The sequence below is a fragment of the Eschrichtius robustus genome, chromosome 15 (genome assembly GCF_028021215.1).
Source record: "Eschrichtius robustus isolate mEscRob2 chromosome 15, mEscRob2.pri, whole genome shotgun sequence".
Taxonomy (NCBI): domain Eukaryota; kingdom Metazoa; phylum Chordata; class Mammalia; order Artiodactyla; family Eschrichtiidae; genus Eschrichtius; species Eschrichtius robustus.
In genome coordinates, this window is record NC_090838.1 from 81,025,088 (window position 1) to 81,041,040 (window position 15,953).

At 56.6% G+C, this 15,953-nt stretch overlaps 1 protein-coding gene across 1 annotated transcript; it reads left to right on the forward strand.

The window, feature by feature from the left end:
- Nucleotides 1-1,364: 1,364 nt before the first annotated feature.
- Nucleotides 1,365-8,033, forward strand: SH2D6 (SH2 domain containing 6). Its single transcript, XM_068564167.1, has 16 exons — nt 1,365-1,427; nt 1,699-1,724; nt 2,088-2,122; nt 2,498-2,563; nt 2,677-2,796; nt 3,399-3,524; nt 4,145-4,205; nt 4,855-5,008; nt 5,150-5,210; nt 5,610-5,688; nt 5,838-5,868; nt 6,002-6,026; nt 6,442-6,497; nt 6,739-6,822; nt 6,972-7,130; nt 7,763-8,033. The coding sequence occupies exons 1-16, from the start codon at nt 1,365-1,367 to the stop codon at nt 7,877-7,879; spliced, it is 1,263 nt and encodes a 420-aa protein (XP_068420268.1). The 3' UTR covers nt 7,880-8,033.
- The last annotated feature ends 7,920 nt before the right edge of the window (nt 8,034-15,953 follow it).

Consider the following 15,953-nt stretch of genomic DNA (forward strand, 5'->3'; position numbering starts at 1 on the left):
TCCTTTGTGCCAACAGCCAGGACATCACCAAAATGATAACCACAGGAAAGTTACAGTGTCCTAGAAGGATCTTATATTCATGATCCTCGTCTGCGTTCCCTCATTCCCTGGTCTAAACAGAGTCAGACACCAGGCCCTGCCCTTTCTTTTTGCCTCAACACTTCTCAGAAGTCAGAGGTCCAAAATTCACCCGGGTAACAGAGCACCGGGAAGTTATGGGTTCCCTAAGGAAACCAGTGATCACTGATGTTTCTAATTCCATCACAAGAAAGGAGGGTCAGGACCCAATCCTAGATGAGGTACAGGAAGCTCAGTGGTTAGTGCACAGGCTGTGGGTTGTGCAAACCTTGGATTGAATTCCACCTCCAACACTTACTAATTGTATGACTTTGGGAAAGTCACTCCATTTCTCAGAGTCTCAGTGCTCTGGACTGAATTGTGTCTCCCTCCAAATTCATATGTTGAAGCCCTAGCCCCCAGTGCGACTATATTTGGAGATGGGGCCTTTAGGAAGGTAATTAAGGTTAAATGAAGTCATAAGGGTGGGGCCCTGATTCAATAGGACTGGTGTCCTTATTAGAAGAGATCAGAAATCTCTCTCTCTCCAGAATTCTCTCTCTCCCTGCATGCACAGAAGAAAGGCCATATGAGGACACAGCAAGATGCTGACCATCTGCAAGCCAGCAAGAGAGCTCTCGCCAGAAACCAGCCCTGACAGCACCTTGATTTTGGACTCCTAGCCTCCAGAGCAGTGAGAGAATAAATTTCTGTTGTTTAAGCCACCCAGCCTGTGGTGCTCTGTGATGGCAGCCCGAGCTGACTAATACACTCATGCTCCTCATCTGCAAAGCAGGGATAAAATTAGGACCTGCATCATGAAGCTATTGTGAGAATCCAGTGAGGAAATTCATGTGTAATGCCTGCCTGTTTAACTTTCCTACAGCACCTTCAGCACCTGGAACAGTGCCTGGGGTATAGTGGATATTCAGTAGCTACCTACTGAATGAATAACTACATCCACCAAGAAAGGAAGCTGTCAAACTAAATATAAGTGTGTATTTCTGAGCTTTTCGCTAACCTCCATCTCCTTGATCATTGATCATCACTCACCAGCAAATGACAGCAGGCACAAAGGATCTAAGAGAAGTGTCTGCAGGGATGGTCTCCTGGTTTTAATTGGATCTGCCATTAATACCCTGTCTTCTGTGAACTGGTAAAGGGTCATGGTCTGGCTGATTCTGAGTAGAGTCTGAGTCTCTGGGAGGAGGCGACATTGACCAGGAAGCTTTTGGGCCCTTGGTCCAGCCTTGCGGGCCTGGGCATTGAGGAGGGAGCTCTTCCTCCCGTGGGGCAGGGGGCAGGAGATGCAGCTGTGGGATGCAGTCGTGGGGGAGCTAGGGCTGGGCCCTGGGAGTGGCATGGACGAAGTTGGTCTGGGGCTGGAGGCCACAGCAGGCCCACCTTCCTGGTGCTTGCACGATGCAAATGATGGGAACAATAGGGCCCCTGTCCCCAGGCCATTTGTGGCAGAACCTGGACCCTGGGGAGGCATAGCTCCTTTACCTTGGCCATGGTGAGACTTGGTCCTGGGGCAGCCCCAGGTGCACAGACCTGCCCACCCCTGGGGCCCAGGACTCCGGGCAGGGAGAGACATCCCACCTGCACTGACCACCCCCTTATTCTCCTCCCTGACTCTAGGACAAGCTCAGCAGGAGCAAGGCCAGGTGAGTCCTTGGGCTCCTCTCTTTCCTCTGCCCTCCTCTCTTGTTTCCACCTCGCTGTCCCTTTCCTGGGCACAGGCATTCTTAGAGTGTTGCTGGTTCCACCTGGGCCTTCCATGCCCAGTGAGACCATTCATGCACCTCCACTCCCTGGGAACGCTAGGGCTCCCCCACTGCCAGCTTCCCACAGGCACTAGCTCTGCCCCCAGACTCTTCCTCCTGCTGCCCTGGTCCCAGGCTGCCATCACACAACTCCAGGGGACGCCATTCATACCGTCATGGATATGAATGTCCCAGGGTTGTGCATGGTCTGGCTGACACAAATGCAGGGCCCCTTGGGCAGAGCTGACTGGAGTCTGATTGCAGGTTGGGGCCACCCCTTCCACCCCCAAGATGTGCAGGTAAGTGACCAACCCCCAGACGCGTAGGAGCCCCTGCAAGTCGAGTCTCCCCTGAGGACTCTGGACACCTCCTGCCCATTATAGTCCGGTGCTGCTAAGTCACTGGGGCCTAGCTCTTCCACCTGTCTTGGTCAGAATTAGGGATGCATGGGGTAGGGGATTGGCATAGGTGGAACAGGCTGTGAGACCCCCTTATCTCCAAAACGCCTCACTGGTCTTGCTGCAGTGTTGGAAAGGCCCATCATGAATGGTTCCTTTGAGGCCACTGTAAGAGTGCAGATGGGTTATGATATTTTGGAGAGAGAGTAAGTCATTGTGCTAGAGAGGGACTGGGCCACGAGGAGATGAGGACAGTCTCACCAGTCTCCCATTCAGACTCCCCAGCTTGGAGAAAAGATGACCCCTGCCCATCTCCTCTGTCTGCCCCAGGGACCTGGAGGCGCAGGGTAAGTTCAGCTGCGGAGCCGGAGCCGGGGTCGGGGGTGGGGGGAGGCAGCGGCCACCACTGCTCCTGCATCTCTTCCATCCTCCCTGTGCTCAGCATCCCCTCCCAGAAGCCCAGGAGGAGGAGGAAGAAGAGGAGGATAAATATGAGCTGCCCCCCTGTGAGGCTCTGCTCCGCCACCTAGCCCCTGCCCACCTTCCTGGCACTGAGGAGGACTCTTTGTACTTGGGTGAGGGCTGGGAAGTTGAGGCAGGGAGGTTGGGTGGTCAGGCAGGACGGGAGGGTCCCCACAAGGGAAGAGGGCCCAGGCCTTGCCCCGTCTCCCTCTGTCTGGCCTGGGGCAGCGAGGGGAGCCCTCAGCTGGCAGTCACTGAGGCCTCTTGGCTGGGCAGAGAGAGAGGGATGGAGGAAAGGAGGGAGGGAGGGAGGGAGGAGGGGAGAAGGGAAGGAGGATGAGTGGGAAGGGGAGAGGAGCCTGGAGGGGCAGTGTAACCAAAGCAACAGTGGGAAAGCAGGAGGCCTGACAGGGTCCCTGGGGCCTGGCGCTCCCCCTCTGAGATCCTAGCACATCTCGGAGCAAGGGTAGGGATGCCAGGAGAGCCCTGGCTGCTGCTGGCATCCCACCCCGACAGCTCCCAGGCTCGGCCAGGTGGGGGCAGGGAAGCTGGCCGCCTCCAGTTGCCATGGAGACGGGGCTGTCGGGAAGCCAGAGAGCACAGAGGGGAGTGAGGGAGGGAGGAGGGAACAGAGGCTGGGTGGGGGGCAGGAGGAAATTTGGAACCTACGTGGGAGGAGCCCACCGGGTCACAATGCTCAGGGGTTCTTTGCCAGATCACTCTGGCCCCCTGGGCCCTCCCATGTCACCACCACCACCGCCACCACCGCCACCGCAGCCCCAGCCCGAGGTGATGAACAGCCTCCCCACCTGCCCCACCCCAGGCTACCATTTCCCAGTGAGTAAATCTAAGAGGCATCTCATTTGCAAGATTCCCCCACGTCTGCATGCAAGAGGCCCCTGAAAAATTAGCTGCGTCAGAAGCCATAGCCCCGTTAACAGTCGCTCCTCCCACCTGCCTGGCCTGGTCCATGCACCCTCCCCATCAGCATCACCCAAGACTCACCCTTCTCGCCTGAGCCAGGAGAGGAGAGCGGGGGTGGGGGGGGGGTGAGGGGGGGGTTGAAGCTCCACTGCCCCTCCCGGACCCTAAAGCCTGTGGAGCCCTCCCTGCCTACAGAGGGAAGAAATCCCTCACTCAGCTGCGGGTCGCTGCCAGCTCTCAGCCCTGCCAGGATCCCGTTTGTGAGCTTTGAGAGCTACCACTTTCATCATATATTTTATTGGAATAAAAAGAAAAACTGGGAGAGATTCACAACAAAGAAAGAGCCACAGAATAGAGGCAAAGAGGAGACTCGCCTCCTTTGCACATTAACGCTTGTCTTGTAGTGTTTCTCAAGCTGCACAGATATACATAGTCCCTTTGCCTCCCACCCCGGCCAGCCTTGCCCTCCCGATGCCGCAGCTCCCCTCCATAGCCCCCCACCCGATTTCCCCTCACGCCACCGCATTGTGCCCACAGCCCAAGGCAGCGTGGAGCCCGCCGGAGGCCACAAAGCAGAGCTGGCCCTTTGGGAGGCGAGGTAATGGGGATGTCCTATCTCCTTCCGAGGCCCACCTACTCCCCACCCCGAGAAGGGGAATCCTGACCTCCACGAGGTCGGGGCCAGGGGGAAGTTGAGCTGGCCTTACATTGATCTCATGCTTTGCCCGGTCGCTGCATCCGCCACAGCTGTTCCTCATTTTTACCTGCCAATCCCCGCTGAGGCAGGCAGTTCGGGAGGAGACTGAGGCCCTGAGACACTTAATGCTTTGCCTGAGGTCACAGAGTCCCTGACTCCGGGGCCCTTCTGCACCTGCTGAGGTCTCTGGGACAGGCGGGGGGCATCCCGGGGATGTGAAGTAAGGCGATCGGGGGTGAGGATGGCTTTCTCCTGGGACTTCAAAGCTGGCTCTGAGGATCCCCTCAGAGAAGTTCCAAGGATACACCACTCTTCCAGCCTAAGTTTCACTGAATTTCTTTCTCCCTGCTGCTGCTGCTTGCTGGTGGGTCTCTCCTTTTCCTCCCAGAGCTGGGTGCACCAGACCGGGCGGTGAGTGGCCCCTCACTCGAGGATTCTGGCTAGGAAGTTGTTGTTGGTGGTGGTGGTGATGGGTGAGCTGGGAGGGCCAGGAAATATCCCTAAATCCAGGGAAAAGGCCCGGAGCCGAGGCTCTCCCCCTCTGCCACAGGCCCTGGCAGGGCATCAGCCAGTGTCCTTCTGGGGAGGGCCTCGCCCAGAGCTCCCCTTGGGTGCTCACGGTGTCTGCGCACAGGACGGGGGAGGTGCTCATGGGCGCCCCCTTCCGGGCAAAGGAGCACTTTCAATCATTCCAGGTCCACCTTGTGGGCGGCGGGGGGGGCGGGGGGGGGGCGGGGGGAGGGGGGGAGGGGGGGAGGTGCCAGTAGCTCCCCCAAGTGATGGCTTCGTCCTCCCTCCCGCTCACTGGTCAAACCCTGGGTCCCATACGCCCCTGCCTACCTTAGGTGCCGGGCCCAGCAAAGAAGCCCGAGGAGGACATATACCTAGATTGTGAGCCCGGTCCAGGTGAACCCCTCCCTCCCTCCGTCCACCCCGCCCCGCCCCGCCCTGCCCTGAGGCCCTCTGCTGCCCACCGGCAGCACGATGCAGTCTCCTGGCTCCATCTCCTGCCCTCATCCTCTCTCAGCACCCCTACCATCACACATCTGCCTTCAGACACCCACATGGACGCCTCTGGTCTGGGCTGCCCCACACGGTGCCTGCCAAGGAGGGGACCCCCTTAGAGCAAGGGCTTGGGGGGAGCTTCCCAGCTGCTGCAGCCAGGACAGCGCTCTGCCTGGTTGGAAAGACTCCCCAAAAGTCAGGCTGCAGAGAAGCAGAGACCCCGCCGCTGTCCCCTGCCCTGCCCCGGTCACCCGGATTTCCCCGCTTGGGGCTCAGCTCGGCCTGCCCTCTCTGTTTTAGCCCCGGCCTTGCCTCAGACTCTGAGCTCCCCAGTCCTGAGGCCCCCAGTCCCTCTACCAAGGACATCAGTGGGGCCCAGGTGAGCGCCGCAGGTGCGTGCTGGGGGCCTGAAGGGCCTACCCAGGCTTCCCAGCCCTGACCCTGGGATCTCCGGGATCAGGTCACTGGACTTTTTCCTTTGAAGGAGGTAAAGCCCCTGAGCTCTGTTCCCCAATTCACTCCCCACAGGCCCACCACGGCCCCCCAGGAAGCTCGGAATGTAAGAGGCTGGGGGTTCGGGGTGGTGGTGGGCTGAGCTGGGAGGGAGAGAGGGAGGCTCAGGGTAGGACTTCCGGCCCAAAGGAGCAGGCCTGCAGGGCCAAGCTCTTCTGACCCAACATCCTGTGTGCCAGGGAGCGTCGAATGCCACCTCTAAAGGTGAGTACCGCCATTGTCAGCATGAACCCAAGCCCTCCGGCAGGGCCTCCCCTGCGGGCCTCAGACTGCCTCCCAGCCCCCCGCACCCCGCTTCGCTGAGGGGGTCCCTGCAGCTCTGACTCCAGCGGAGAGCAGGTCTCAGAGGACGCCCTGGGCATTCTCCAGGGTCTGCACCAAATCAGGAAGCTCCCAACCTGTACCTTAAAATCACTCCTCACTTGGAGGTCACGCGTGGCCTAGCCGGTGGGTCCTACCAGAGCCCTGGGGCGGGGGAGTGAAGCACTGGGTGTCCCGCTTTGGGCTTCAGGCCTTTGCACACCCTCTGTGACCTCCCTAACCTTCGCAGCTGGGCCCCGAAGCCTCCTTGGCCTAATCCCCTCTCAGCCCCAGGGTTATAATCTGCTTCTTCCGGCAGGAAGGAGAGCCTCTCTTTGCTCTGTAGCTGCCACCCAGAATGCCCCAGCTGCCGAGGTGAGGAGGGGCTGGGAGAGGGCTGGTGGGGGAGGCCCACGGGAGCAGAGCCCGAGTCCCCACCCAGGAGCCCTCTCGGGTGGGTGTCCACCACTGAACACGTGTGTGCAGCTCCAGGCGCGGACGCGTCTTTGTTCTGCTCGAGTGGCCGCGAGCACGAATAACTGCAACCTGGGGGCTCTCTGCTTCCCACCCCCGATCCGGTGCCCTGGCACATCGCTGAGCCGCTGTGTATGTACAGGAAGGTGATCTGCTGGGCCAGCCTTGGTACTCAGGGAACTGTGACCGCCACGCTGTTGAGAGTGCCCTGCTCCGATGCCAAAAGGTGGGGCACCTCAGGCCCCCTGCGCCTTCTCGGGAAACCGTTTCTGCCCAGGGGCTGAGGCTGGCTGAGCGGGCAGGAGCAGCCGGGCGGGGGTCGGAGTTAGGGCTGTAGCTGGAAGGTGAGGTTGACGAATGGGCTCTGCTCCCCAGGACGGGGCCTACACCGTGCGCCCCAGCTCAGGCCCTCGTGGTTCTCAGCCCTTCACCCTGGCAGTACTTCTCCACGGCCGGGTCTTCAACATTCCCATCCGCCGGCTGGATGGCGGGCGCCACTACGCCCTGGGCCGGGAAGGCAGGAACCACGAGGAGGTGGGTACTGGAAGAGGTAGGGGTCTAAAGGGCAAGGCACAGCAGAGCAGCCCCTGGGCCCAGCCGGGAACACTGCCCTGGGGAAGACCCCCCGTTTTTGTCTTTTTCTGGAGTGGGTGGAAATCTCAGTGGCCAGCACCCAGAACTCCTTCCCAGAAGCCTGCACTTTGAGAAGAGGCCCACTCTGCTCTGGGGGAGACACCCCCTCGTGAAGGGCCCGGTCTGCATGGGGCCCAGGTGGGGGCATTTGTATGAACCCAGCTGGGAGGAGGGCAGGGCCCAGGTAGTCCAGGTTCGTGTCTGTACCAAGGACTCAACTTTGCACCCAGCACTTGCTAGGCTGCAAACTAGAGACAGTCACCACTCAGCTCCCCACACTGGAGGACCCGGGCAGAGGCCTCAAAGTTATTTCATCTGGCCTGGGAAATAGAAGTCTGGCCAACAACATGCGCATGGGTGCCATCACAGGAAAGGCCTGGAATTGGGCCGCAAAATGCAGTGGGGCTTCATGGGGCAAACAGGAAGGAAAATATTTAGAAAAATGTCAATAAGCTCCCTCGCCAGAGCCCCCCAGCTCCCTCAGGAAGTTTCTTCCTGCATAAGGCTCACTGATGCCCTGCTTCCCCGTCCAGCTCTTCTCCTCCGTGGCCGCCATGGTCCAGCACTACCTGCAGCACCCCCTACCGCTCGTGGACAGACACAGCGGCAGCCGGCAGCTCACCTGCCTGCTCTTCCCCACCAAGCCCTGACGCCACAGCGCACGTGCACCCCGGCCTCCGGTTCCATAGTTTGCTCCTTGGGCTGTCTCCCTCTCCTCTCCCAGGTCTCCACCCCTCCAGCCCCTGCTCCCCCATCACATGCCCCAGTCCCTGCAGGCCTCCCTGAGAGGCATGGGGAAGGGTCGCCCAGAGACAGAAAGGGTCCCTAAGATCCCACCCCATGCTCACCCAGAGCCTGGCACTGCCACTCCCTGCTGCACCTCCAAGACTGGGAAGCAGCGGACAGGCAGGGCCTCCATTCCCGGCCCCCAGACATGGCCTCCCAAGCTGCTCTGAATGAAGGCCTCCTCTGGGAAGCTGAGCCTCAGGGGGATAGTAAGGGCACTGCTTCTACACAAAGAGAATCCTCTCACATTTTGGAGGAGGCTTAACACGGGGCAGGCATCTGGAAGGAATTTGGTCGCCCTGAACATAGTTTGCTTTCAATAAATATTTGTTGAATGAATTCTTGAATTCTGTTGAGTGAAGCAGAGATGGCCTCCATGAGGCGCCCAGGTTCGCAAGTGCCCCAGGGCACAGCCTGGGCCCGGGAGCGCCGGAGCAGTGGTGGCCAGGCCAGGACAGAGGAGCCAGCCCCATTTCTGCCCCTGACTGGGGCCTTGGCCCTTAGGTGGTCTGTGGCGGCCGCCCCGGGTGGCTCAGTTTTGTTTCCTTCTGTTTGTGGGAGTCGGGGTGGGGGAGGAGAGAGGCTTGGTGCTGCTCGGCCACCCCATGAAACGACAAGAATGGAGTTCGGTACTCGACCACCATGCATTTACCGCACAGCGATCCATCGGGGAGAAAGGCGCCTGATTTTGCGCCCTTGGTGTTGTCTGGAGTAGGGGAGACGGGCGGACCCCCGTTAATATCTGGGTATTGAACGCGCCAGGCCCCTATGGAAGGCTCCACGCGGAGTTCAGAGAAGACGGGAGGCCATCGGAGCAGAGCTGCGCGACCGGCGCGGCCGGGGAGGGAGGCTCCAGGTCTAGGGTCTCGGAGATAGGCCGCTGGCCCGCGGGCGGGCGGGGCAGGCGGGAGAGCGGAGGAGGGCGGCCCTGCGCGGGCTGGGCCGAGGGGCGGGGGCGTCCCCGGGCCCTGGAGCGGCGCCCGGAACACCCCGTGCCGGAAGCGCATGTGACCGTGACTCCGCAGAAGTCGCGAAACAAAGGGCGGCTCAGCGGCTGCCGGCTCTCGGGCTGGCACGGCGGGTTCGGACTCCTGCCCCTGGCCGGGGCCCCGGCTCTGCCCCGACAGACCCTGCGCGCCCAGGCCGGGCGGGGAGGCTCCCGATCCTCCCGAGGCCCTGGGCGCCGGGGAGGGAGCAAGGGAGCCCCGGGGAGGTGGTGAGGGAGGGTGGCCCCGAGGGCAAGCGGTGAAATGCAAACACGAGGCTGGGTGGACGCTATGGGGTCCAGGCTGGGCTGAGAGCGTAGATGGTCGCTTTCACCACTGCCGGCTCTGGCAAGTAACCCTCTCCCGACCTTAATTCCTGTAACAGTGGTGAAGATAATCGTCCCTGCCAGTTATCCTATAGTTGGGAAGCTTGAGTGAAGCGGTCCATGCGGAAGGTGAGGACAGTGCAGGGCCTAATGGGCTGCACTCTGGCCCTTCTTTCCCAAATGAACATGTATGTGAATTCCAGTCAACGAACTGCCACTTTCAGTGTTCATACAGCAGGGATGTAATTTCTGGCCAGGGCACCAGGAGGAGGAGCAGGATGGGCAGCTGGCACAGTGCGGGGTGAGGGTGGGCACTGCTGTGCACCGTATGTGGGGAGGGGATTAGCAGCAGGGGGCTCTACCAGAGCAGGGGGATAGGGCCCCAAGACAGCCTCCCTCTGCTCTGTTAGCCAGCCCTGGCTCCCTCTAGGCGGTGGGTAGGAGTGGCCACTCTGCACTTTCCCCAGGCTGACTCAGGTAGGAACTCAGGGCTGGAGAAGGTGGGGGGCCACCTTGGGGGGGCCTCAGGGTACATATGGAATTGATTGGAACCCTGCAGTTCTCCCCGCAACCCAGTACTAAACCAAACAGTTAATGATTAGGACAATAGTGTCATAGACTCAGTGTTGGATGCACATTCCTGAGTTGTTTTACAGATACTGTAACTGCCACCAGAGGAAGAATGCTAACTGTATGATGACCATATTGTAGCCATGACATAAGCTAGCTGCTCCATCTTGAGCAGTACTGAATCTATGGCTAGTACAATTGCAAGAACTGGCCTGAAGAGAACAGGATTAACATTAGTGCTCATAATAATCTATATCTTTGTGGGCATCAAAATGATTGTAGCTTACTCTGCCCGTATATGTAAGCAGGCAAGTAAAATTGTCAGCAAAGAGATGCTACAGACCAGGCTGACATCTTCCATTTTGAGAATACTGTGCCCTCTGTCAGCATGAACAAGTTAACAGAAGATAGACCGTCGCCCGTAGTCCCATAGAAATGGAATGATATTTGACAGTGGGGAATTGAAAGTAGCTCTTTTGTACCTTTCCTGTTTGCCCATTTCTGTTCCCCTCTAACCTTAAAAGAACCTAATTATAGGAATGAGATCACTAAGCAATTGAAACGAACTTCTCATCTCTCCTGAATGCACACCATGCCTTGTCTAACTTGTTGATTCTTTTTCTAAATTAAAAGAAGTAAGAATAAAGAATTAAGCAGTTAAAAAATGACTGTCTATCCGCAATTGCCCCCTTAGCAATCCTGCAGGCAGATCACGCAGGCAAGATCACACCTGAAGCGTCAGCCAGTCTGCACTCAATGGAGAATGATGCAGAACCCAACCTCCTGCCTCGATGATTCACTGAGATTCTTCCCCCTCATTTTTCCCTTTACAAAATGTCATGGCTGAGCAGAATCTTTAGAGTTGGTCTCTGGACATGAATCCGCCTTCTCCCCAGATTGCCGGCTTTTCTGATTAAAGTACCTTTCCTTTCTACTGACGCTTGCCTCTCACATTATTGGCTTTTGAGCGGCGAGCCGCAGAACCTGAGTTTGGTAATGCATACAGTCAGGCTTCTGCATCCCCCACCAGATGTGCAGATTTGACTTCTCTGGAGGAGCCCCCCACCCTAGAGCCTGTTTTTACCGAGTCCTGAATTTACCTAGCCCTGAAGCCACGTGGCCTGTGGGAGGTGAAGTAGAGGCCACAGCACAGAGCTCGGGAGTTAGTGGCTCAACAGGGACTCTGCTTAGTCCCAGCTGGGGGACTGACTTTAAGGGGACTAGTCTCATTCCTTCCCTCCCTGGGGAAAAAAGAGAGGAGTAGTCCAGGCAGTGGGGACAGTCTGTGATAAGGGACCCAGAGGGCCAAAAAGTACATGGTCTGGAGAGCAACTCAGCCTCACTAGTGCCTCCTCAGACTGCAGGTCTGTGCTTACGTGTCCCCTTCTCCAGGAAGCCTTCCCGGCTGCCCCAGCCTGGGCTCAGGCACTTAACACATCTGAGAGCAATTGCTTTTTCACTTCAAAGGACCAACTGCTACAACTGCCCACTATTGTGTATCCAGGGCCTGGACTACAGTAGGTGCCAAATATTTCTTGAAAGAGTCACTGAATAGGTCAAGTCTACCCTGGATCCCTCTAAAACTCATAGTGTTCCTTGATCAGGGCTTCCTCTGTAAGAGAAAAATCTAACCCAGTGCTTTCCAATAGAATGTTCTGTGATGATAGGAACATTCTATATCTGCATTGTTCAGTACAGTAGCCATTAGCCACAAGAGCACTTGAAATGTGACTAGTGTGACCAAGGAACTGAATTTTTAACAATAATGTCATTAATTTTCAATTAATTTACATTCAAATAGCCACAGATAGTCACGGCTATACGGTTGTTGTCTCTTGCCTTCCTGAGTGTGAGGGACAGGGGTAAGAGAGAAAGCTGGAGAAGTTGGTGGAGGGGGGTTGGGTCCAGAGGACACCAGGAGGCCTCCGTTATGAGGGTGAGCACAGGGGAGCCATTGAGGCTCTGAGCCGGGGTGGGTGCAGGAGGGATGGTATTTTGGGAGGATCTCTCTAGGTGCGAAGTGCTGAGTGGGTGAGAGGGCAACACAGAGGCAGGGAGAAGAGTTAGGAGCTGCAGATATTTCTGTGATCCAGAGAGAGATGACACCCCTTGTTTTTCACCATGCCAGTCACCCTCCAAACACCCCTTTTTCCATTTCCCCTCACCCAGCAGGCTAGACTCTAGACAATTCTAAGCAGGGTCACCGACTGGGGGATCAAGCCTCAGAGAAATGCCATTTGGTGAAGAAACTCATGGATTACCCAGAGTGCTTTGCTGGCACCAATGGCCTGGAAGGGCGTGTAGGGCAGGCGGGAGCCAAGAAGGTGTACAGCTGGGAAGGGCCTGAAAATGTGGCCACCCCCAGACAAGACCACACCTGTGGGGCTCAGAATGCACTCTATGCAACCGGCCAGCAAGCTTTTCACTTTGGTTTCTAAAGAGGCCGTCTGGGAATTCCCTGGTGGTCCAGTGGTTAGGACTTGGCGCTTTCACTGCCAGGGCCCAGGTTCGATCCCTGGTTGGGGAATTAAGGTCCCACAAGTTGCGTGGTGCGGCCAAAAATAAATGAATGAATAAATAAATAAAAACAAATAAGAGGTAGTCTGATCCATGGGCAAAAACATGGGATCTGGGGGCCAAAGTCCCAACTTTGAATCCGCTCAGTCACTCACTGCCCACGTGACCTTAACCTTGGTCTCCTCACTTTTAAAACAGGGTTAATCATACCTACTTCTTAGGGTTGTTGTGAGAATAAGAAATGCTATGCATATATATATGACATATACTTAGCCTAACACAGAGCCTAACGTGTAGTAGAGCTGAATGACTGACTGGTACCTAATAACAGTCCTGACTGTGAATAGGCCAAGCCTGATTGTGGTCCTGCCTAACTCTAATTTCCCCAACACACACACATACATACACATGTGACCTCTAGGCATTGTTGGTACTGTAATTATTGTTCTCTCTGCCCACCTGGCTTTCCTACCCCCCTCCTCCTGGTAACACCCCCCACTTCCCCCACCATAGGACCAGGCCTGTGACCTAGGTCTGGCTGGGACCAAAGCAGGACCAATCAAAGCCTTCTCTGAGATGAAGATATTGATGCTGAGAGAGAGAAGCCCTCTCTCCAAACCTGAGCTGGGCGGCAAATGGCCATCTTCCCTGCCATGTGGACAGAGCCTGTCTGCAGAAATCAGGCAACGACAAGGAGAAAAATTGTCTTGGAGACGTTGGGTCCTGTCCCAAGGTCCCGGCTTTTGCTACAGTGCCCCTCCCAGCTGTGTGAGCTAGAAATTTCCTTTTTGGTTTAAGCTAGTGGGGGTATGGCTTCTGATATTTGTAAAGAAGAGTCCTGCCTGTTATAGACACTTGTGTCCTTAAGGTTTGGGACATCAAGGGATTTGTGTGAAGCACAGAGCAGTTAGTGGTCAAACCAGAATTCAGCCTGGTCTGGCTGGCTCTAGATCCACCATAAACTATACCACATGTTCCGCTCACCATTGACAAGTGCATACCATGTGCCAGGCACAAAACTAGCATCCCTTTCCTTCTCCACACCTACTGAAGGACTCTCCCTCCCCACCTTCACTCCCAGCCTCTAAGGATCATACCTCTCCACTAGGGTAAGGCCCAGCACACTCACTGTCTTTCCAGAATAATACTCCCAGATTTCTCCTCATGTGCCAAGGATATGAGAGGAGACAGCCGGCTACCTACCTACCTACCTGTGGTGGTAGCAGGGAGGACATCCTTGCCCTGGCCCAGGGCCCCCTGGCAGAGTTCCTGCCCTCACCACTCTGAGTGTCTGTGATTCTACTGCCCTTATGGCTTTAGTGACCATCTATGGGGATACTGAGGTCATTTAAAAAAAAAACAAAACTCATTTATTTATTTGTTTGTTTGTTTGTTTATTTTCACTACACTGCGCTGCGTGCAGGATCTTATTTCCCCGACCAGGGATCAAACCCGGGCCCCCTGCAGTGGAAGCGAGTCCTAACCACTGGACCGCCAGGGAATTCCCACTGAGGTCATTTCTGAAGTGTTTTTAATCTCAGTTGTCCCAGATGTTTCTTTACTGTGCAAATCTAGTTAAGGGGAGAGAGGGGCATTGGGCGCAGAAGGATTTCAGGAACGTAGTGTCCGAGTCTGGTCTTCAGACAGCCATGGACCACAATGCGGATGTCACCAGTCGGTGACACAAAAGGAGAAAAACAGCACCTGCGAAGTGAGCTCTTCCTGAAGCAAAATGATTCCATTTAATGGACCATCCTTTAAAGAGAAACCAAGTTCCTCCTTCTTTGGGGGATTAAATTATATTTTCTTTCAGTTCACTAGATTTTGCTGGGCCTCATCTTTAAAATGGGGTGGGAGGAGCAGGGTGGTTGGCCTAGGGAACCTCCAAGGGCTTGTCCAGCTTCGATCGTCCGAGCTCTCCAGGGCCCGGGGCCATGTACGCACTGCCTGGGATCGTGTCTCTGTCACCGCCTAGCCTGCCTCCCCACTCCTCTCTATCTCCGCCCCCCTCCCCCCACGCAGCTCCCCGCCTGCCCCTCCCTGCTCAGCTCCACAAGGTTCGCCCTCCCGCTGAGCTCTCCTTGTGTTCCTTGGGGAGAAGCGCCCCGTCTGCAGTGCACTCGATTAAATGATAACCCAGGAGATACAGTTTATAAAAGGCAAACGTGGGTCTCGAAGAGCTGAACGTTTGTCCCGAGATAATGAGAGGATCAAGCCCAGCCTCCAAGCAGGCCTGGAAGTTAGAAGGACAGAAGGTCATTGCTGAGGAGCAAAAAATCAAGAACAAGCACCGATGCAGGGCTGAGTAGGGGGAAGACACCAAAGCAGACCAAGTTCTGGCTGAAGGCTGATGTCATAGACTCCTACGACACCTGAGCTAGGGAGCCGTCTTGTCCTGTGTCCTCGTGCTGTAGATGAGGAGATTAAGGCCCAGGGAGGGGAGAGGGGTCTGTGATTCGGGGGATGGGGGGGAGGGGCAGGCACGTACATTTTTTTCTCTAGCGCCACCTCAGCTGGGGATAAGGCCTGGAGATGGAAAGGAACTGAGGGAGACAGACTTAGAAATCAAGTCCACAGGAGGCCAGAAGCGCTAAGTTAGGGCTGATCCAGGTCCCCCACAAGCCCTTATGTTCCTGCTCTGGCCCCTTCACAAGTCACCTTTCCTTTGCCCACAGCCCTCAGCTCGGCTCTCTGGACACCCCAGACATCAGCCCCAGATGGGCTTGGAGCAGGAGGCTGGTCAGAGAGCTGGAGAGTGAGGAGGGCTGACGGGGACCCTCCAGAGGACCCCTAAACTCCACAGGCCCTTATTGAGAAGCTCTGGGAATCGGGGAGATGAAGGGGAGCTGTCACTGCACTTACATTTAGAACAGACTCCTGGGACTTCCCTGGCGGTCCAGTGGGTAGGACTCTGTGCTTCCACTGCAGGGAGTACAGGTTCAATCCCTGGTCGGGGGAACTAAGATCCCACAAGCCAGGCGGTGTGGCCAAAAAAAAAAAAACCCAGATTCCGCGCCCCCCCCCCCACCCCCCAGTACACTTTTTCACCCCAAGAGAATCCAGGGACAGAAGAGGTGCCAGCAGCTCTCACGGATGCTTTAAATCCCAAACACTGGGGCTGGGGCTGGGGAGAACAACAGAACCAGGAGTCCCTCTGTGAAATTCCTGTCTCATTCTACCTGAGATGAATCATTAATAGATCAAGGGCGAGGTGGAAGGCCACATTGAAATACGTATATCCTGCCCTTGTCTGTAGCACCTGCTGCTGTTGGTAGAGGGTCATTTTTAACGTGGTGATGTCAGAGGCCAGAGAGGAACCAGCCCCAAAGTCCCCAAATCTACTTGGGAGATGCCACCAACTCCAGGAAGGCTTCCAGCAAGGAGACCTTGGGCAGGCAGGGTGAGCCCCTAGGGCCCTGAGCTGTGCCCGCCCTTGATCACATGGGCCGTTCTTGGCCCGGGAAGCTGGGAGCTGGGACAGCTGGGTGACCTGGAAGTGGAGGACCTGAGGAGACCCAGGCTACCTGTTCCTCCTTGTC